At 38.4% G+C, this 23,566-nt stretch overlaps 3 protein-coding genes across 6 annotated transcripts in view; 2 read left to right on the top strand and 1 right to left on the bottom strand.

The window, feature by feature from the left end:
- LOC139977169 (uncharacterized) overlaps positions 1–23,566 on the bottom strand; it is a 216,882-nt gene that overhangs the window by 69,798 nt on the left and 123,518 nt on the right. For 3 of the 4 annotated variants that reach the window (XM_071986384.1, XM_071986385.1, XM_071986386.1), the window contains exon 23: positions 19,788–20,496. The exons of the other annotated variant lie outside the window; for it this stretch is intronic. The gene's annotated coding sequence lies outside the window, so the exon portion shown is untranslated. Of the gene's footprint in view, positions 1–19,787; positions 20,497–23,566 lie in introns of those variants that run through there. 4 annotated transcript variants of the gene reach the window in all.
- On the top strand, positions 1,729–17,941 carry LOC139977191 (uncharacterized). Its single transcript, XM_071986434.1, has 6 exons — positions 1,729–2,233; positions 7,536–7,793; positions 11,406–12,427; positions 13,850–13,916; positions 14,232–14,403; positions 15,242–17,941. The coding sequence occupies exons 2-6, from the start codon at positions 7,562–7,564 to the stop codon at positions 15,360–15,362; spliced, it is 1,614 nt and encodes a 537-aa protein (XP_071842535.1). The 5' UTR covers positions 1,729–2,233; positions 7,536–7,561; the 3' UTR covers positions 15,363–17,941.
- Positions 3,211–5,406, top strand: LOC139977994 (uncharacterized). Its single transcript, XM_071987884.1, has one exon. It carries the CDS (start codon positions 3,211–3,213, stop codon positions 5,404–5,406), a length of 2,196 nt encoding a protein of 731 aa, XP_071843985.1.

Raw genomic sequence — 23,566 nt, 5'->3', positions numbered from 1 at the left:
TTCACAAAGTGTTTGTAAAATAACAATTCCGTAAAAAAATATGTTAAGTTATATTCCCATTTACAAAATGATCGCAGTTTGACAGATAGTTTGTATTTTGACCAAAGGAAACTCTTTTATTTATTTTATAGACATTCTTTAACATATTAGTTGTGCTTTAGGCTTGTAAGAAATTGCGTACTGCGACTGCTTGCAACTGAGTCAAATTACAAATGTTTGCTACATCTGCACATCGACTCAGTCGAGTTGCGTCAGTGCCGAGCTGCTATAGTTGCTTCATGTGTTCCGGTGCGCCTTGGAGCACATAAAGGTTTGACCGTGCTGCACACATTTGCCGTCGTTCGCCGATAGTTGCACATTCTGGTTTGCAGTACAGCGCAGTACAACGCAGACATGTAGCACCATTGTCTGCGTTGTACCCCCGACTTGATTTTAGATGGTTGGTGTTCTTAAATTTTGCGCCTTAGGCCTATAGCGCCTCTTTTTTTTTTTTTTTTTTTTTAGAAATGCGCACCTCAGTATCACCTGCATTTCCTACGTTCTCATATTCTATCCTGTTTTCCCCGATTTTGTATTTTTTTCAAGCATGTATATGTCTCAAGTTTTAATCAGGGGCGGATCCAGGGGGAGGCGCCCTCCCCCCCCCCTATTGGCCGTCATGACCCCAAGAAATGAGCACAAAAATGAAAAATCCTGCAAAAGATAGGCTTGAAAATTGGTCACATTAAACATATAGCACCATTTGGCATCTCAGCCCTTCTGCAGAGGCAAAAATTTCCCAAAGGGGAGGGGGCCACCCCATCCCCTTAGACTCCCCCCAGGACGGCGATCAGTCATGCTTTGCGCCCACCCTATTGACAATTTCTGGATATGCCCCTGTTTTAATTAGGTACCTGCAACTGAGTACGAAAAGCGGAGGCATACTTTATTTGTAATCTCAGGCTATTCGTAAACTTTGCTCCGGGCCTCCCCGCTTTTACGCTTTCTCCCAGACTGGGTGACCACTGTTTTTACATTAGACTACTTATTTCACAATTTTTTGGCCAAGGCTCCCGACGTTTTTCCATTTTTCTCTCCAACTAGGGGCCACTCCTCTTCGGACGGGGGGAGGCGGGGTCTCCGGGGTGCCCATCGATGGCCGGAACCCCCGTCGCTGACGTCGCCCCTGATAATAACTACGACTACGCCACTGATACCTTAAAAATATACCTTAAAATATCAGTGGGACTGTCCACCCGTAACGCAAAATGCTTCGCAGCTCCGAATAGCAGCGCACTTTTTTAGGGGAAGTAATTTTTTGTCCCGCGGGCATTGAAGGAAGGGCCAAACGTGGCATCGAAAACTTTAATATCTAATTCCAGTTGCATGTCTGAGTTAACAAATGGCGTTCATTTGTTGGCGCGCGCGGGAAAAGGGTCGGGCATGAGAGCCAACCACAGCGAACTCTAAATAGAAGTTACCGTTGACTATTTGTTTATTTCATACAAGAGTACAAGACAAGCAATGTATGCAGAAGTTGACAGAGTTTGGCTCCTCAAAAAAATTATAAGTAAAATCTTAGAGTATTTTATGTGTCTTCTTTTTCATTTCATTTTAAAAGAAAACCCAGAAATTAGAAGAAAATAAAAAAGGAGAATAAATTACTTTACCAAAACTGTACAGTTTGATTAGTCGTTATTTAACTACCATGTGAAATGCAAACAAGTTTTTAGATTAGGCTGATTTTTTATTCAAATAAAGATAGGAAAAACTTTTTGTTTTCAGAATATTACAAACAAATCCGCAGAGTGAAAGTTTAAAATTCGAGTCAAGGCAATGTATTTTTAGAATAATCTGGGACTGGTAAAACTCTTGCCGATAAAAATTAGGATTGTTGAGCCAAACATATATATTTAAATATTACATTAACCGATGTGCAGAATTTGATTGGCCCTAGCACTTATCCTTTATGGGGTAATAAAACGTAACGAATCCGGCGCGAACCGGTATAAATTGTGTGCCGCGCGCTCGCCCCGCCTGCAGTATACTGTAGTAATACTGTGCATGTATGTGTGGACGGTACTTGGGGGTCCTGGGAAAAAAAATTACGCGGCCGGAACAGTTGCAGTACAGTATCTTCATCGCTAGGTTCGGTTGCTGAAGCGGAACTGTTATCGGGCTGTTTTGAGACTACTACTTCTAAAAATCTACTATCACCAGTAATTAAGGCGACGAATTATTTTCTGCATCTTTGGTAATTCGACTAAACAATTCCTGATGACCTTAAACCACTATTTTTTAAGTTTGTAGCCTATGTGTCATGTATGCCACATGTTGTCGCAGTCAGTACACTATTGTAATATAACAAGTTAGGCTAAGCCGACTCTAACCTAACCTACTGAGTGACTGAAGTGTGTGTAGGCTAGGTTACGCGTAATTTACCTGGGCCGGGCCTCTAGGCTCAAGTCTAGGCCGAAGCGAACGTTTAGCGTTAAGTAATTGCAGTTGCCTGCTCCTAACAGTAACAAGTAACAAGCTCATTGACTATCGTTAGGCCTACTATGAGTTACGTCCTCATGAATATGCCTAGCTGTAATCTACAGTATGCATTAGCCTAGGCCTACAGTCACAAAGACACAGGAAACGTCAGGCCATATGAATATCCTGACACTACTTGCCTTTTCATGGGGAATAATGTTTATTGGTTTATGTACTATATGCAAAACCTCAACTAATAGTGTCGCTAACTACATAGGCCACCTACGAAGCCACCGAAACTTGGCAAATGTTCAATTTCCATGTTGCTTCCAAAATTGCCAGTATACTTTTAGGACTTTCACTTCATTGAAAGTTCACATCACTCGAAAACATCATAGGTCTAGGGTGCCTAGGGGTAACTTAAGTTATGGTGAATCTTCTAGAGCTTCTACTCTGGGCTTAAGCCAGTTTTGCACATTAAACCAATCGCTCAAGTGTGCACTGCCCTTTTGCCAAAAAGAATGCCCCAATTTGCAGTCATTCTTCTGGCATCTTAAAAAACATATCGATGATGGAAAAATTATAAACTGCCCATTTAGCCAGTGCAAAAGAAAATTTACCAAAAAGACGACATTTGCTGTTCATTTGTCTCGTTACCATAGAAAGTGGGGTGTGAAAAGCATCAACAATGTTTACAAAACGCATTTAACAAATGGTGCCCCATCTTTGAGCAGTCCCATTGATGACCACTCTATGTCCCCTAGCCCCACCCATAGCCCATGTTTGGAAGAAGTTGACTGTCACATAGATCTAGATAAATCAAATGATGAAGCTCCACAGGAAAACACTTCTAAAACTGACTTTTTGAAAAGTTTTGCATTATTCTTGCTTAAGCTGCAGGGACAAAAATTGGTTCCAGAGTCAACAATACAGACTATTGTGGAAGAGCTGCAAAGTATTCATGATATTTGCAAGGCCTCTCTTGAATTGAAACTTACAAGTAAATTGAAGGAGGCACAAGTAAGTGAAGATTTCATAGAGCAATTGGTTGCTTATATAAATTTCGAAGATGAGTGGCTTGCCATTGATAGCGTGAAAGGTGAACTACGCACCAAACATACAAGAAGAGTATTCTACAAGTCATTGAACTTTGTGTGCCCAGTATCTATTGCCCTTGGCAGCGGCATATCAGGTAAAATACATCATTGCCACTATGTTCCTCTTTTGGACACCATTAAGCTCCTCCTTGAAAATGAGTCAACGCCGTTAAAATCTGAGGCAAATTGTACAAATCCCTCTGCACTAAATGACATCACTGATGGGCAAGTTTTCAGGGAAAACAAACTGTTTAAAAGTGATAGCAATGTAGTCCCTGTTATGTTGTTTCAAGATGCCTTCGAAGTAGTGAACCCTCTAGGCTCTGCGAAAAAAAAACACAAAATATTGGCCGTGTATTATTCACTTGGCAATATCCCTCCCGAGTATCGATCATCAATTGAGTCATTGCAGCTTGCACTTCTTTGCAAAGAAAGTGATCTAAAGCAGTTTGGTCAAGAAAAGGTATTCAAAAGACTCATAGAAGATTTAAAATCATTAGAGGAAAGTGGTATACAGTTGAAAGATGGTCGCAGATTTAAAGGGTCCCTGGCTTGTATCATGGGTGACAACTTAGGGTCACACACCATTGGTGGGTTTGTTGAGAGTTTCACTGCACAACATTTTTGTAGGTTTTGCTTGCTGACAAGGCAGGAATTTCTCTCTGGTGCTCCTTATGCTAACGGTAAATGTAGAACTCCTGATGAGTATAATAGGTGTGTGGAACAACTCCGGCAATCTAATGAAAGTATTTATCAAGGGATCAAGTTTGACTCGCATTTCAATGCTCTCACATATTACCATGTGTGTTCTCCTGGACTACCACCTTGCTTGGGGCATGATCTTTTCGAAGGTGTGGTAGATTACGACTTGGCGCTCTTCATAAATTACTGGGTGAAGGAAAAACAGTGGTTTACTTACCTAAACTTGAATAGGAAGTTGGAGCAGTTTAAGTTTATTGGTCCTGACATCAATAATAAACCTGCAAAAATCAACCAAAATGCTACCAGGCTTGGTGGACAAGCAGTGGAGAATTGGTGCTTGATGAAGTTGTTTCCAATTTTATTTGGTCAGGAGGTTTGTGACCCAAGTGACATTGTTTGGAAGCTGTTTTTACTGTTACGAGAAATTGTTCAGTATGTCTGTGCTCCCCAGATCACGTTCAATGAAATAGGTTACCTCAGAGTATTGATAGAAGAGTATCTCGATGGGAGGAAAAGTGTCTTTCCTTGTGTAAATCTCAGGCCCAAACATCACTTTCTCAGTCACTATCCTGAATTGATAGTCAAGCTCGGACCATTGATAAGACTGTGGACTCTTCGTTTTGAAAGCAAGCACTCATATTTCAAAAGATGTAGCCGAAATTGCCATAATTTCCTCAACATAACACATACTCTGTCAGAGAGACACCAAATGCTGCAAGCATATAACAGTGCTGGGAATCTGTTTCAATCAAGGTTCTCTCTTGAAAAAGGAACGTGTTTGAATCCTGAGATTTTCAGTCTTGAGATCAGGGCTGCCTTGCTAGAAGCAAATGTAAATACTGATTTGGCCATTTGTAGTCAAAGAATGCACGTTAGTGGTACCGAGTACAGTGCAGGGTTATTTGTAGCTTGTGAGGGCATGAAGTTTGGTTGCATACTTCTGACCATTTTGGTCTGTGACGAAGCATACCTTTTAGTAAAGCTCCACTCTGCCACCATACTTCAAGGTTTAGGAGTACATATGCTGCATCCCTCCAATAATGTAGTGTGTGTGAATATATCAAAGCTTTCGGACTATTATCCATTGACTGCATATCTAGTTCGAGGAAGACTTCTGCTCCCTCTAAAACATAACTGTTTTCACTTTTGATTTCTTACTCTGTGTAAATAATGGTGAGTAAATTTTGTTTTGGTTCAAAGAGATGCAAGGCACACCTTCAGTTGCTTGTGTATACAGCCTGCAACCATTCGTGTATATTGAATATTTTGTGACAGTGGTATAGCCTGACAGTATAGGGGTGGCATGTCCCTTCTTAATTATATAGCACTTAAAAGCAGCACTTAAAAGGGGAGGGGGGCATTTTATATGCATACATTTCACAGGCAAAAAAAAAACAAAGACACATGAATACTGTAATTGTTAATTGCATGACACACTCCTAGTACCCCTGGCATGCTCAAGAAAATGTAAGTCCTTGATTGTCTCAGCACTTGGTTGCAAAGCTGACTCTGGGATTTTGATTTTAAGGTATATATTGACAAAGCCAGCCTAAAGCAATAAGCCAGTTCACAGTTACAAGGGTGTATGTCCAGAGTGCAAATAGGCCAAGAGTACAAACAAGCCGACCGCTCATAGCGTTACTGTTACAGTTCTTACTCAAACCGTCATTACTCTTTAAACACACTTGATAATAATAAATAAAAAGTTGAAAATCAGTAATTTCTTTCCCAAAGAGGAGAACGCTATTTTTTCTAACATTCGTCCCTTGTTAGACACGCTAGAAATATTCATCGCAATCCCATATTAAGACATGCCAATCTGAACTTGTAGGCCTAGAACCCTTCACTGCACGTGTCTGATAGTACCAGGGGTCAGGGCAGTAAACCGGTGATAAACCTACACGTTTGGACAACCGGTTTAAAGTGCAATTAGAAGCATGTTTTTAACTAGTGTTCTCCAAACGGCCATTCTTTTTAATCCTGCCTTTATTTTGCCCATAATGTGCCTTGAGGGCGAAGTACAATCTTGGCCTGAGCGTTCCAGCTTGAACCATTGAATAATTGGATTGTGTCCATCTCAGAACTTGTTATGAGGCAGTATTCCCCATGACCCATGGCTGCATTGGCCTTGTTAGCTTGTGCCCCATGCCCGCTTTGATGCAACTTGACAAATGGCATGTGTGAATAGTGCGTGAAGATAAAGTAGTAGACGGACGGTATACAACATCATGGTAATGTTTGCTAAATGACGATAATATAAGCATAGCACTGCAATATTCTCAAGCGTACTTAGCTGCTGTCATTGAGCGATAACCTACCAACGATTGCCAGTTTAAAATCTGTGTAACTATATGCGTTAAACAGTTCACCGTATGTCAAGGCAGTGCCTAGTACTACCACCTCGGTTTCAGTTTAATATTACATGAGAAACACCATTACTGTGGACAAAAATCTGACTGATGTGGAGTACCGGCAACACAACACGATGCAGATCACTGGCTCTAGACTTTAATCACTCCATTTTCAATGACAAACTTGGCAATATTTTTTCCCTTGCAATTTTGTCTAGACCCTTAAAATATTTTTGGGACCCTCAGAAGGGTTGTGACCTCTAGTTTGCTGACCACAGGTTTAAACCACTGGTGTGCAGTAGGCCTACCTGGAAACCTTGCATTATCTGTGGTATAGGAGGTACAGCACACAATTGACTAACTGACAAACATTAGTCTGAATGCTATAATTTTGTGTCATAATCACATCCATAGTATAGGCCTACAATGTATACACCATTACCACACAGTTTTATAGTTTCACAACTTAGTGTCATTGTGAAGACATGCAGAGATGATAATGCAAACTGTGCATCCTGCACTTACTACCAGCAAGCTAAAACTTTCAGGCAATGAATCACAAAGCCCGCGTCTTTATTGTTAAGTGTTGCGTTTTGCCGTAGTCCTTCACTCTTAGACAAAAGCATGAGAAACTATTTTTGTAAATTTCATTATTAGTTAGCAACTAGGCCTACATCCACTAGACAAGCCAAGCACTAGTGCTAAGGTATTTTTTTTTTTTTTTTTTAAACAAAAGTATAATTTTTGCATGCTAATAAATATTGTGTATTAGGCATGAAAAATTAGGTCGTTAGTGCTTGAGTATGATACAGATCAAGCATACGCTGCAGTCTGCAGCCTGCAGTGGAGTAGTAGCCTGCTTTAATGTGTGGCATGCATACACATGCACTCATTTGCTTGAGTGTTTTAATTTGGTTTTACTATACAGGTCAGGTAAAGCATAGTAAGTGAAAAATGGATGCATATGATTCATCCGATACTGTAAGACTTAGTCCCATTCAGTCTGCTATCAGTGATGCACTGCCATCCTTGCCACTGGCACTTGCAAATGGAGTCCTGGATCAACTTGTGGATGTTGGAGTTGAATCTGTGGGTGATCTGAGATTTGTTACGGAGGACGACCTCTCTATGCTGAAGCCTATTCAGCGCAGAAGACTCATAGATGCGTGGTCAACTGCAGGTGAAGGTAAATATACTTTACTTAAGTAATACTGGAGCCTGGTTCTCAATTAAGAAGCCAGCTCATGCTTACATTATAATAATATGATAATGATATATTGTCAAAGGTCACTATGGTACACTGGCAATATCACATGGACACAAAATGTACCGCATGAGCAGCGATTTGGTTAAAATATTGGGGGGGGGGGGAATGGGGGCTAAATAGGCTGTAATCTTGCCTGTTCCTGGTAACTCCTTATTTCTGAGCGTGCGATTTAGTTGGGTAAATGTCAGTGTTGTTCATAGTGACCCAGCAACTCTTACACTAGTCAGGGCTGTGAAATCTCTGATTTTACGCGGAATTCCGATTTTTTAACTTCGACCGAACTTACCACTTTTGCAGACTTTTTTCAAAACCTCTCTTACACCCCTGCACTAGTAGAGGTAGTGTGATGGTGATTTATGAATAAGCTGCTGCACAGGTCTACGAGTCCTGGTTTTGGTTTTCACCGTCCCCGGCTGTTCCAGGCTCCAGTGTAGTTCTAAATTTTGCTCATGACATGATTCATCCACTGCGAGGCTGCTGTGGGTTTCACTGTAAGTCTAACAGTTAGCTGAAATTCGGTTTTGTTTAAAAAAATGGGAAAATTGTGAAAAGTTGATATTTTGCCTAATTTAAGCTTGTAAACACGATAACGTCGACCCTACGTGGATGGATGAAGCTTATAATTGGTATGTGTTTTCCCATGATGAGTACATGATAGCTATTGTTTTGGGGTTGGGTCAGAGGTCAGTTTAAAACCCTTGTAAACATTAATAAGTCCAGTATGATTGTTCCTATCAAGTTGAAATTTGGTGTGTAGCAGTGGGAGGTGTAATTTTATTCTACACTCATGTAGCCTCTCCTTTCATTCAAGTTGTCACAAAAGAGGTTTTAAGATTAAAAGGAAAAATGTTTTACCTGTGCAATTTAATGGAATGGTCCTATAAGAAGGGGTGAAGCCTATTGTTGTAGTACCATAAAATTGCCCATGCAATATAATTGAACAGTCCTACATTAAGGAGTGGGGCTTATTGCTACTAATTGATAATTATATACAGTACCTCAATACCTTCAATACTGTGCAGTTTTTAATTTTATATAAAAAAAATACTATTAGCAATGAACTTGTTTTCTCCTGGTTGAATTCATTAAATTAGAAGACTTATAAAATGAATTTCAACCAGCACATACATATGTATGTACAGTGTGTACAGTACATACACTGTACTGGGTGTATATGTACGGAGTGCCATGAGTGCCAGAAGACTATGTTTAAACCTAACACTAATATACACACTGTACATATACAATTGGTTGAAATAGTAGACTTTACTATAAAATGAATTTCAACCAGTACATACATGTATGTACAGTGTGTACAGTACATACACTGTAGTGGGTGTATATGTACAGTGTGTATATTAGTGTTAGGTTTAAACATAGTTTTCTGGCACACATGGCACTCCGTACATATACACCCAGTACAATAAGGGAAAGTCGGATTGAGGCCAAACTTGGACTATAGATCCGCCATATGGATAAGGTGCATGTCGAAATGCGCAATGTTTTGGCAATATTTAAGCTTCTCCTTCGACTTCGTCGCCATACGGAAAGTTAAAAATGGAAGCTGGCCTAGGGGATTAATCGTATGAACATGAAAGTTCGTGATGGCTTCGTGGAATTGCAGGTAGGCCTAGGCTATTGAATCTGCTGTGACTTTGTACATTATTTTCCACATGGTCATAATAGAATTGGACATGTACCAGTTCTGCAAAATGTCAATCAAAGACAGTTTTACCCAATCGTAACTCTGATTTGTTGTGCATACGTGCATGTCATAGTAGACTCCCAGGTGCAGCTGGATTGTGCGACAATAAACTGAGCATGCAAACATTGCACATGTGCTACGATCGAGATCTATGTGAACACTTATTGCAGTCCCTCGTACTAAGTTAGACCTAGACAGGGGCTAGGCCTATAGAAATCTATGCGGGATTATCCCGCAGAAGATTCTGGCTGTAGATGTGCAAATGACACAATTTTGAGCCTTAATTAGTGCGAATGCTGTCATGTGACACTTGCATCTTCGGGCATATTCTTGGCAGCCAGGGAAAATACAGTTTTTGGGGTAAAATACAACTTTTTGTCTCTCAAGTACAGTTTTAGCACTTGAAAAGTTGGCAGGTCTGGTAAACCCATTTAATCATTTCAGCAAATAAAAGTAATTGCGTGACCATGCCGGTTATTTTTCATGACCGCAGACAGCCCAACTCTCCAAAGGAGACATGTTTTCCTTAACTTTTGTTATTCTGGGCCTTGTTCCTCAGTTTTCAAAATTAGTTAATCACATCAATCACATAGCAATAATGAGTACAGGTCAGAGACCATAACCCATCCATATTCTCTGTAAAATTCTGCAAATGTCACCCATGTTAGATTTGGCAGAAATACAGCTAGGCTTACTGTATGTACTTGGACATTATGAAAGCCACACTGTGTCTGCAGTGGTCATTGTTCAATGAAGGCAAATCCTCTGTAAACAATTGCTTGAAAGCATTTAATTGAAAATTTATCTAAACTAGCCCAGTGCAGGGGTGCACTACATAACCTTTTTGACCACTTGGCTGTAATAATAAAGATAGAACAGGGAGGGACAGGATCATAGGTGTACGGGACCCCTGGGGAATGGGGGGGCCGAAATTTGTTTTGCCCCAAAACTTGCCTTATCCACACTAGTCTACTGTGCAGGTGGCATGCAAAGTAAAAATTCACTCAACAGAAAATCGGCCTGGCAGTTTGCACTTATAAATTGCCAATCCATGCCAAATCTTTTGCCTAAAATGTTCTGATTTTTAGCTCAAACCAGCTATGCTGGTTGAGCTATTGTGATAGGACTGTCACTCTATCTATCCAGTGTAAATTTTTGCTTTTTCTGCTGCCAAATGTTTGTTCTTTGACAGATGTTAACCAAACTTGGAGACAATGTTCATTTACTGATGGTGCATCTTTTACCTTCTGAAGGTCAAGGTTAAAGGTCATTTAAGGTGCATAATGAGCTATTTTGTAAACAAATTGGAAAAACTGCAAAATGCTACTTCTCCTTCAAAGAACAATAGATTTTCTTGAAATTGGGTTATAATGTTCTTTAGGTGGTGCTTCCTATAAATTCTACACATATTTTTGATAGATGTTCATATATAATGTCAGTAGCAATGAAACAGTAAAATCAGAGAAAAAAGTTTTATAGGCCCTCACTGGCTTAGTCTTCGATGGATGTTGACCCAACTTAGACATAATGTTCATTGACTGCTTTATCACCTTTGACCATCTGAAAGTCAAGGTCAAAGGTCACCAGAGGCTAAAGTCTGAAAACCTTGTACACAAAAGTCTGCAATGCTGTTTGAGCAGGATCAAAGTTGCACAAAGCATATCTATGGCAGTCAATGAATTACTAAGCTGTTTGGCTTTCTGGATTAAATAAAAAACACCTAACTCTGCAGGCTCTTAACATTCTTGGGACAGTCAAACTTACGCGCTGACCTAATGTTCTACAGTATTAATAACTATTTTGTGTATGGTTATTCTCATTCCAAGATACTGCTCCAGAGAATGTGCTGAGTGAGGGAGAGGAAACCGTTGACCTGGATACCTCAACACTGTCCACAGAATCGACACCAGACATACACACTCAACCTTCCAGAGACCAGTGCGCAGGAAACTGGGCTGATACGTTCGAAGTCCATTGGAGCAAGATGTCTAAAAACTTAAACAATTGCTTAAAGAAAAAGAAGAGACCAGCCCCCAGAGAAAGAAGGGAAATGATCAGAGTAATCTGTGATGACATTTTCAAACTTGATGAAAGCCCAGGACGGAAAAACTTGGTCACTGTTGCAAAAAAGGTTGTGAGTGCGTACCCTGCGAGTTTCAGGGACGACATTGGAGGTGAAGTTATTGGTGATGGCACGGCTTCTATCTTGAAGCAACTCGAAAACAGAGTAAACAATTTAAAAAGAGATGAAAGCTACCTCCCGGTTCCATCTGTTTCATCTTCAATGACTAGTACTTCCGATGAAGAAGTGACCGAACCGAAGACAAAACGCATCAAGAAGAGGGACTCGTATGGTTGCATAAACTGGCAACCGGGAGGGTTCCCTGAGGGAGAGACTGAGGCCACTCAGAAAGAGAAGATTCTTGCATTGAAGGAAATGTATGCAGCTGGCGAGAAAGACTGGGATGAAGACCTAATCACATCGCACATGCAAAGTGTGTATTTCTCAATCCGCACTTTGATTAATTCAAAGAGTGTCACTATTGAAGGTCTGTTGGAGGAATACCCCTTTCTGTCAGAAAAATTGGGTATGTTTTTGCACTTCAAGGAGCTTGTTGGAATCGATCTTCTGCCAACGCTGGAGCATTCCTTGGAGACCAAAGGGCGCCGCATCCTGCGGTACTTTCGTAAGTGTCACACAAAGAGCATCACCATGAAAGACACTCTGAAGAACATTGAGACTATGAAGCTGGAAGCTCAGGACAATTCTGCAGAGCTGCCTGGCTTGATTTGCCTCCTGGCAAGCTACTTTGGAGAAGATGCTAGTTCTTTTTTGCATCTTTCACAGGTTGGTATGGAGAGGCATATCTGTATTCAAACTATAGGGCCTACTGGGTGTGGTTTGTTGGCATGCAGTACATTCTGTATTAAAGTACTTTTGTGGTTAGTGCAACATAAAAGGGTCAAAAGATAACATTAATCCTGCAATACAGCAAGTAATGGAACTGGAGGCTGGCCAATTGGCACGGCCTGTCATCATACCATGGATTGGTACTGCTTTTGGTGGATAACACCTGTGTACTGTATGTATGTTGCATAAATGAAGAAATTAGAAAAACGTTTATGAAAATAATTCAATAAGTAGTCCGTTTAGGCTGGGGTTAAATCAGCCTCAAAAATTCAGTAAAAACCCAGAAATTGCTTCATTAAGAATCAAATTGAATCATCTAATTCTATAGATGCAGGGTTCCCAGCCTTACCTGGAAATCCTGGAAAAGTCATGGAATTTGAGGCAAAATGCTTCAAAACCTGGAAAAATCATGGAATTTGATTAGCCAAAGAGACAACGTTTCATTTTATATCCAAACACGGAAGAATTGAGTGGCTATGGTGGCTTTTTAGTGTGGTTGTGTTACACGAACTAAAGCATCTCAGCACTAAAAAGCCAAAAGGGAGTAGCGCCCCTTGCCTCCAGAGCTGTTTCTCCTATTACAGTACATGATAATGTGGCCTAAGCTAACATTATTGTGTAAAAGGAGAAGTACTAAGTGTACCCCCAAATAAGAATTCCAAAAACAGCACTAAAATGATTGTCCTGCAAATTGTTTTGTATATTTTTGACTAAGTTCTTTAAGTCGGATGCAAGGATTCAACCACAATTTGCTGACAGGCTTCATTTGAAGGCTAGGGCTCACTCTGAAAACCCCAGACTGAATGGAACTTCATATGCATAACAAGTTTAGAGAATTAAAAATGTATGAATAAAATGATATGCCAAAAAAAGAAAGCCACTCTGAATTATGCAATGTCAACTTAGCAGATTCATGACACATATTGTTTTGTCAAATCTACAAGGTAAACCTGATCAAGTTGGTAAACCTTAGTTAGGGCAAGTAAATGGTAGAATATCTTAGGAAGATCTCACACTTGGTTAGCTTTCCATGGATCAAAGAATGCCAATATTGAAAGTTACAACATTGATTGTGAAAATGACCATACACATGTGTTGCTTAGTGTCTTCCTGTTGTTAGTCAATACAAGTCCTCTCCTTTTAGTCGCCTCTTATGCCATGCAGAGAAAAATACATGGCCCTTCTATACCTTAGAGGGATCCATCCTCTCTGAGCTATGAGGATGTTCCATTCTTGGCTGCTATTTATGCCTGGAAAACCACAACTACACAAACTGCACTGCACAGTATGTATTTATATCGTTACAAAATTACAAATCACATTTACTTACCCATTAATAAGGAGATATCTCTTTTTCAGGAGACCAACACAGTTGAAGAGGTGGCAGATGAAATTGGATCGCCATCACCCTGCATCGTTGTTTTTGGTAAGTGAGCATTTTTAAGCAAATCACCGGAATAATGATCAGGTCTGAGTGTGGTTTACCTTTGAAAAAATGTATCTTAATGTTCCTTTTCATGTTTTCAGAGTCAGATATATGCCAACTGACTACAAATTTGCCGACTGTCTCATGCCAAAGGCTCCAAACAGTTACTATAAAACTACAACTCTATTGTCCTCGTTAGAGGCCACGGAATAATACAGTGAATATTTGGCCCAAAGATCCATTCTCAAAATTCGGCGCTTGAGAACCCACTTGTTTTATTGGGAAAATCATGTGGACATCTTTTTTTTTTGGTAGGTCCTACACTGCTGGCAGGAAGGCATTTCGGGATTGTTGTAGACAAGGTCCCAGTCAACAACCACAAGATCAATGATTTTGCCATTTCCCTGGGGATGCTCTTTGCTAGTTTCTATGCATTCAACATAGAATATCCTGCAAAGGGTGCAGTGACCATGGAGTTCATTCAACGGTGAGTATTGCAACTGATTGTCAGGTGGAGAGTGGTAGCACTTGTTTTTCAGCTTTCTTCTATCTTAGCATTCAGCACCAAAGACATCAGACCTTCTTAGAATGTGGTTTGTGCACATAATGGACCCCCTTGCCCCATGCTGGTTGAGCTAATCTGTCAACAATTGCCTTTTTGGCCCCAGATGGTTATTCCTTGATGGATGTTGACCAAACTTGGACACAATGTTCATTGACCCTTGGACATCTTTGATCTTGTGAAAGTCAAGGTCAAAGGTCATTAAAGGGGCACAATAGGTCATTGTGTGAAAAATTACATAATGCATCTCCTACAAAGAGCATTCGGTTTCTTTGAGACTGTCATAATGTACATTGGGTGGTGCTCCTTTTAGCTTGTCCGTAAATTTTTAATGCAACGTCATATAATGCCGTTTGAGTTAAAACAGTAAAATTTGGTGAAAAGAAGTATAGGCCCCCAAACGGTCATATTTTGATGGATGTTGACCAAACTTGGCCACTGTTCATTGACCCCTGGGACATCTTTGACCTTGTGAAGGTCAAAGGTCATTAAAGGGGCACAATAGGCTCCAAAATGCATCTTCTCCTACAAATAGCATTTGATTTTCTTGAAACTTTGTCATAATGTCCCTTAGGTGGTGCTCCTTTCAGCTTTTTCGTTGATTTTGAATGGAACATCATATAATGCTGTTAAATTGAAATCGCAAATCAGCTGCTGGAAATAACTTTGGTGCACAGCCTACCCCCCCCCCCCCTCCAACTCTTGCAAAAGTCATCAGTCATTTGATTACATTGTAATGCATGCTTTCCTGTTCATCCCACAGGTGCTTTGTTGGACTTAATCCGAACACCTCTGCTAAAAGTAAGCTGAAGTCTGCAGTGCATCCGAAGGTGGTCACTCTGTTGGGGCAGATGAAAGACTTCGAAAGCGAGTGGGACCTGTAGGACAGGTTGACGTGTTGGTCCTTAGTACGGTTGTACAGTTTTTCTGCAAAAGCTACTTAAGTAGGCGGTGGAATAGTAGTACGTATGTGACAAAATTATTAACGACATGACAGAGGTTCTGTGCCAGTTGCAGAATGACAAACTTGATTGAACTGCTGTTTACTCGATGTGTCTCAAAGAGATTTCACTTAGAACATTTAGGTAACTAATCTAAGTCTGTTTCATTGCCTTACTTTTTTGTTACTGTACCGGACACTCAATAGGTCTGTCTGGTTAGGTGTTATGTTTTTTTACATGTCTCATATGATCATTGTTGATAACTTGCCATCGAATAAAAATTTGTAAGCCATCGGCAAAACCATTTTCTGTACAAATTGTATGGCAATGTGACCCTTTCTTTCTTTGAAGAAAAGTTTATAGTGTTCATAGGTGGCAATATGATTCTTACTGTATTGGGTGAAATGGATGTCTGTGATTGCCTGTCATTGGGTTTCCTATCTTTTGTGCCATAGGTGCCAAAGTTTGTTCCCTGCAACCATGTCTCAGTAGTAGATTCCTTTTCCAATAGTTTGATCTAGAACATCTGTCTTCACCTTGAGGCTGGAGTTTAATCCGCATGGGGCATTGTAAATTTGTCTATCTGGAGAAATCCCTGTTTGGATCACAACAAAGACTCTAAGAATGGGGGCTGCTACCATTAATATTGGTCAGTTTGTACATGTTGCTTAGCATAAATAATGGGCATCATTTGCTAAACCAGACTGTTACAAATTTATATAGGCATAAAACCATGTCTAAATGCTAACTCTGGCCTGTTGCTTACTAACCATCCATCCTATTTTAAAGGGCTGTGGTGTTTTTTTCTGAGATGAACATAAAATAGCCTAGAATCGTTTTACACATGTATGTAAAGCAATGAATTGATTCACTCAAACAATGTGCAGTAGCAAGCGATCATATCAATGGCTTAAAGCACTTTAAATTGTGTCAGAGAGACTTGTGCTTTGCAATGGTGGCATGGTGCCCTATTTCCCCTCTTCAACCTCCCAAAAGAAATCATGGTAGTTCCTATTACCTCATTTCTGTGCTGGTTTTGGTGCTGCTCATATTTATGTTATGAAAAATGTTTCCTGGAAGTTAACAGCAGGTGTCTAAGGTCTTGTGTGACTGCACCTGCAGCCTTGGGTAGACCCCCCCCCCCCCCACCCCCAGTTTCCTCTGAAGAAACTGGAATCTGGGTTATAAACTGGTTGCTGTCAGGGAAATCCTAATACGACATTGAGAAAACGACTTTGAAGCAATGCCAATTTTCTTTCTATGGATTTTCTTTGAGTCAGGTAATGTTCACATTTTTTAAAGGAGATTTACTGACCTGATAAATTTAAAAGTTTTCAGTTATTTGTTTATGCCAGATACTTAATAAAGAAGTTCAGTAAACTGGGTGGTATTTTAAAAACTTTAGCTTTTGATGTTAATTTTTTATTTGTTATGTGACAGTTTAATCTTTGAAAAGGTCTTTAAAAGCTCCATTACACTTCTTAAATGCAATTTGTTGTTCAAATTGCAATATTTTTCATAGAAAGCCTAAAATTTTACTCAGCTTTGTCGCCGATATCTCTTTGGAATTGAGATAGATAGTTCAAACAGTAGTTTGGCTATTTCAACAAGTTGTTATGGTCATAACTCTCGTTCTCTTCTACGGAAGAAGTTGGACACTACTAGTGCATGGTAATGGATGATTAAATATTCGCAGCAGTGTCTGATGTCCACTGTTCATGTTTTTGATTCCTTGATTTCAGTTTGAGGTATCTATAAAGTCCATGATGGATGGAAGAAGGTTGTACAACAGAGATTAAAGTTCGGAAACCTTGCTAACATGATAAGTCTAGAATGATCTGTCTGATCAAGCGTAAATTATTAAGCGTGTAGCTTTTTTTATGGGAAGAAGAGAAACCTATTGTTTCTGGGGTAATTTTTTGACCAAAAATGGGGTTTTATTTTTTTTTTTTAAACAACCAAATTTTAGCTTCTACCATGCTAACTTTTCCAGGTCTGGACAGATGAGGACATACTTGGTATGTAATTTTCCTGTGATGAGCACTTCACCCCTGTTGTTTTGGGGTTAGGTTAAACGTTATCTAGTCAACAGTCATGAAAACTTGTAAACGGAAGTCCAGAATGCTTGGTACAATCAAGTTAAAATTGATTGTATAGCTTGCTTATGGAAGAATATGCACATTAATGTTGTTGGTGTGGACTGACATTTTCAGTTAAAAGGGAAAATAGTGACATACTTCTTCATGAGTAGAACATGAACATGAATGTCAAAGGTCATCTGAGGTCAACAAAGATAAATGTAGTCAAGGAATCACTAAGCCTTTAGCTCCCTGGTTTAACTAATTGTTGTTAACAGATCTATGAGCTCCCATTTAATCATCCCTGTAACATGTAAGCCATGAAACTATGAACAGCTCATGTGACTGGAGTAAGAAGCAAAAAGTACAAAATGATCATTTTTTCATTTTTTCACATTTGCGTCGTTTTGAGTGTTAGAGGAATAAAACTTGAACTGTCATGTATATTTTTGTTTTTGTTCTCTCTTTGTAAGGTTACAGAAGTTTACAGTAACCATACTCAAAATATTTGCACCTGACGGTTAAAAGCTAAAATGGTTTTTTAAATTTACTGTGAGAATCTGTGAAATAAATACACCTGGCACGATGGAAACAATCTTTAAAATATTGACACGTGGTAATACCTGTAGAAAGGTTGAAGTGTCTTTTAAATTTACAGTGTAAAATCTTTAATATATTTAAAATCTTTAAGCTACAGCTGTAGTAGTAAAAAAGCTGAAATGGTTTGTAACTTTACAGAAACAGTCATGAAAATAATGACACCTGTCAATAAAATACTGAATTGTCTTGTAAATTTACAGTGACAAGTCTTCAGTATATGTCAAATTATGGCACCTGACAGTAAAGAGCTGTAATGGTATGTAAATTTACTGTGAAAATCTTTAAAATGAAAACACCTTGCAGTAACAAAGCTGAATTGTCATGTAAATTTACAGTGACAAATCTTCAATATACTTTTAAAAGACTTGCACCTGACAGTAAAAAAGCTGAAATGGTTTGTAAATTTACTGTGAAAATCTTTAAAAGGAAAGTAACTGACAGTAAAAAAGCTGAAATGGTTTATAAATTTACAGAAACATTCTTGAAAATAATAACATCTGGTAATAAAAAGGATGAAGCATCTTGTAAATTTACAGTGAAAAATCTTTAAAATAATAACACCTGACCGTAAACAAATAAAAGTGGTTTGTAAATTAACATTCACAATCTTTAATTTATGCATGAGATCCTGTAGAATAACACCAACGAAATGTTTTGAAATACAGAGTAAAGTTATTTTACATTTCAAATCCGCAATTCTATGTAAATTATTAGTAAAAAAAACAGTAGGTACCTGTTGAATATCACTACCTGACAGTAAATAAACGTAAAAAGTGTGTAAATTAACGTTAACAATTTACAGAATTACTGTAATTTTACAACTCCAAACAGTTTGTGCAAAAAACAGAAAGGGCTGTAAAATTATTTTACAGTAACTTTCTGTAATTTGAAAAACAAAATGGATTGTAAAATAAACAGTCTTGAAATGTAAAATTATTAAAACAGATGTTCTGTTAAATTACAGGATTTGTTTGGAAACTGCGTTACCAAAAAAAAAAAGTAATTTAACAGAATTTTTTTTAACAGTGTGGGACGCCACTTTCAAGCCACAATTGTCTTTTCCAAGAGTGCAATCCAAGCTGTTTAGGCTGTTTCAGCTTCAAGGACAGATCGAAGGCTTTACTGCGAGGTAAGGAATATATGTCACGTGCAATCTAACGATATAAGTGTCCCATTAGCACAGTCTGTTACATAATTGTTCATTTAAGTATGTCAGTAGCTCCTGATAATGATGATAATATGATAATATGATATGACTGATAATATGCTAGATGCACAACATCCTTTTCTTACCTCCTCAATACTATGCTGGAGACCAAGATCAGCAGCCATGTAAAATATTTACTGTAGGACTGTGCTTGATATTTAGCTGGAAGCATATAGAACTTCATTCACCAAAACAAGGCAAAATGCCTCAGAATTGGTCTCTGAAATGACTTTAGGCCACCAAAATAAATAACTTTGTTAAACAAGTCCATTTAACAGTACATAGTGACAAAATTTTGAGGAAAATGATCCAATCTGGAAGCCAAAACATGTTATCATTAATCATTACATTAATTCAATACGTAGTATACGTATTGAAATGAAAATAACATAAAATCCCGCCTAGCATGCGCAATATTGATTTCAACCATTCATTTCAACAATTTTGTAATAGACATACATGAAATTTGGAGAACATAGAATGAACAGTTATATAACCTGCCTTGTTACAAAAAATTCAAAATACAAAAATTCGAAAAAATATTCCAATCTGCCAGTAGAAACGGAAACAAATGTTGCCATAAGGCTAAGTGTTACAATATTTCAATACGTAGTAAGATCACATCACATCACGCCTACCATGCCCATTATTTATTTCAACCATTCATTACAATGATTTATTTTAACAATTTATTAACACGGATACTAAACCACTTGCCAACAATACAAACATGCTGATTGCCAAACATAAAAAGGTAACATACATTTACGTGATATTATTTCTTAAAACAATAGGAAACATCAACAACCCACTGGCTACCAGTCTACAACATAATCGGTAATGAAATTAATAAATTCTGTGAGGGATGTTTATAAATGTCTTATTGTACAAAACACAACCTAAATTTATGAAATGTTATAAAAGCTTCAGTTATGACTAAATGTCGGTCTCAAGACACATACTAGTTAAATGCAAGTTACCAGTCACTATTGTTCAATTTAGCAACCAGTCTGTATCAGTCGCTCAGAAATCGAATATTTTCAGAGATATATTGGATTAAAGTTGGAAGTTCTCACTCATCTTTTACAACTTTGTTATCTGTTGTCATTGCTCCAGCTCCTGTCGGCTTCCCTTCGGCATCTTCTCCAAATGCTTGATCAACAATCCCATGATGAGAGTGCAAAGAAGGATTCTGTAACCAAGAGATAAATAGAAATCTCATATCATTCTTTAATATATACACTTATTTACTTATAAGAGCAACTGCGTTAAATATCATCAAAATATCTTCCAACGGTTCCAATATCAAGAATACAAATATTCCTGTATGGAACATAATCGCTAAGTGTACTTCAATGGCACGGACGTTTCTTGTAAATAAATCTTTACAACAAGAATCACTACTGTCATAGGTACCTTAAGTATTTGTTATAAATGAATGAAAACTACATTAATTTATATATGTGGAACACAATCACAAAGTGTACTTCAATGCCACGGATCCTTTTTTCTAAATGTATGTTTTACATCAAGAATCACTTCTGTCAAAGGTCCCTTAAGTAGTTGTTATAACTGAATGAAACTACATTATTTTATATACATTATGTAGAATCTCTCATAAACCACATGTAAATGCAAGTCTTAAATGACGTTTCAACTCTGGATTCTGAGAGCAACAGATAAAATGGATCTGTAAGACTGTCATGAAGCCTACAAATATATACATATATTGTTAGTTATGTTAAGAGAGAACTATTAACTCAAAGACACATTCAATAACGTAAATCATAAATATTGCTCAACAATAATGACATCAACGTTTAATACCAATTATCCCCACGGTAACCAAGCTTTATGTTACGTGAATGGTAAATACAAAGTATGATCAAATGGAGCAGGACAAATGTAGGTTACATAATTCATTGCAAACCTTGAATGGAACAATCATTTCAATTAGTTCTGTCTGAGTAGCTCTGAAGTAAAAAGATACAACTCCAACTTATTAAAGATAAACGGAAACGAGAGCTCTACTTGAATGAATGGAATTTCCCGCGGCAAAGGAAAACTTATAATTGTTTACCAAGTGAACATTTCTTTTTTATGAGTAATGCATCCTACATGCAAAGTACCGACTGGCACAGCTCTAAAACACTCGTTAATGTACGTTCCAGTTACTTACGAAACAGTTATAACAGAGCAATAAATTTAAACAACAACCAACTTTGACATTAACCTATGTAAGCACATTTATAAACATGTTAACAGGCGACCGATCCTACAATAATTCTAACTAAGTTTTATATATCAGCAAGTTTACACACACACACACACACACGCCAAGTTGAATGCATTGGTTCCTTGCTTTGCGAAAAGCAAAGAACCAAAAAGAATAACAATTTGCGACTGCATTAGAAATTTGTGAATCACGGTTTAAATTAACCGATACCGTACTTTGTTAAAGGAGTGCAAATATAATTGTTTTCACTTGAGTAACTTTATAACTAAAATTAATGAAATGTACGTGTCATTCATTCCTTTCTAATATAGTTCAATAATATGTCCTTGGAATTTAGTGAAAAGTCCTGAAAGCCATGACATCATGTGAAGACCATGTGGCCTCTGACATTTTCAGTCTCCATTTCCAAGCTTACTAGTTTCAGTAGATGAATTTCATTATGTAATGAGTTGTTAAAATCACGAACACGGACAAATAAAATCATAAAATCATAAAGACTAAGTTGGATTGATAGTTCACATCTTGTAGTTTTCAGCCTAAAATTATAAAAAAAAAAAACATTAGGAATTGTTGATAAACGAAGCGCGAGTCCAACATGGTGGAATCCAATGGGCAGAGGTCCACTGAAGCCTGAAGGTTCTCAGTTGGGTTCAGGCCCACCCACTGAAATGCTTAGGTTTACGTTCTTTTTGTACTACAATGGGGCTAAACTTCGACCTGTACTTTGGCAAATGTAAAGGAAGTAGGGATTGTCTGCAGTTTACATAGATATTCCAATCTCCTCTCCTCCATGTACTTTCCCCTTTTCTTTCGTCTCACTCTCTTTCCCTCCCTCTCTTCAGTGGCATACCTAGAATAATTAACACCCGGTGCAGATCCTAACTTTGGCACCCTGTGCAGGAGATTCTGTCCTGGGACAGGGACTAAGGGGAGGGGGCGACCCCTTTTGAGAAATTGTTGTTTTGTAAGGTGGCGTAGTGAAAATTGGTGCTCATTGGCAAAGTGTTGAACTGATTATATATTTAGGAATTCTCATTCTTAAGTGAATGTTTCTTAGTTTTTTCCTATTGTTTGTTCGAATTATTCACTTACACAATGATTTGCACAAATACGGAAAATGTCCACCTTCCTCTATAATTGGCCGCCACCAGCATCCCCATCTATGATTATTTAATATTTTATCATATTTTTTTCTTGGGGGGGGGGCTGTGGCATGGCAACCCCTGACTGGTACCTATCATGACCAACACCCAACCCCGCATAGTGCGCCATTGTTTCTCTTTTCTCCTATTTCTTCTCTCTTTCTTTCTCTTCACTTTGCCGTCTGGTTGAGACTTTTGTGACTGCAGGGTGATTGGGGTGTCACCCCTCCTTAATACTACGGCCATGCTATAGAGGCTTGTGTGGCAAAACGCTGTTGCATGCAATGTGGCCACTCCCACTTCTTGAGAAAAAATAAATGAAAACCTAGAGTGAACGAGTGTTCGTTTCGGAAGTTACCTTGTAATTCTATTTGAGGTACCAAAATACATATTATATTAAACAAAAAACGAATACGAATTACGATGCCTAAATATATTCATTGTGTGGTAAGCCATACATGTTAATATTGATGAAAATGTGTATAGCAAAATGAGGGCGTTTATCTATTGACTAATGAGGCAACATATAAAGAAAGGTATCAGGAATCAGTTATCATGTTGACAAAGTCTATTTAGTGACTTGTTATAACCAGGAATTCAAGCCAGTAGGGTTTGTGATTCAATGTCATACGATTTGCTCAAAATTCCACATAACTATGTGCTGTGGCCGAGTGGATAAAGGCGGTGGCATTTGAAGCAATGAGGCTTAGCAATCGGGAGGTTCGGGGTTCGATTCCGGCCGGGTCATAGTAAGGTGGGTTTTTCATCCAACAGAAATCTACGGTTTTCCCATCTGAAATGACTTTCTAAATTGAAAAGATTCCAAAATTTGAGTTAAATGTTGAATTGGAAGCCACCCGACGTGTAAGTTGTAATCCATAAGC

The sequence above is a fragment of the Apostichopus japonicus genome, chromosome 12 (assembly GCF_037975245.1).
Source record: "Apostichopus japonicus isolate 1M-3 chromosome 12, ASM3797524v1, whole genome shotgun sequence".
Classification (NCBI taxonomy): domain Eukaryota; kingdom Metazoa; phylum Echinodermata; class Holothuroidea; order Aspidochirotida; family Stichopodidae; genus Apostichopus; species Apostichopus japonicus.
The sequence above is the reverse complement of the archived record's forward strand: the minus strand, read 5'-3'. Positions and strand labels throughout refer to the sequence as shown.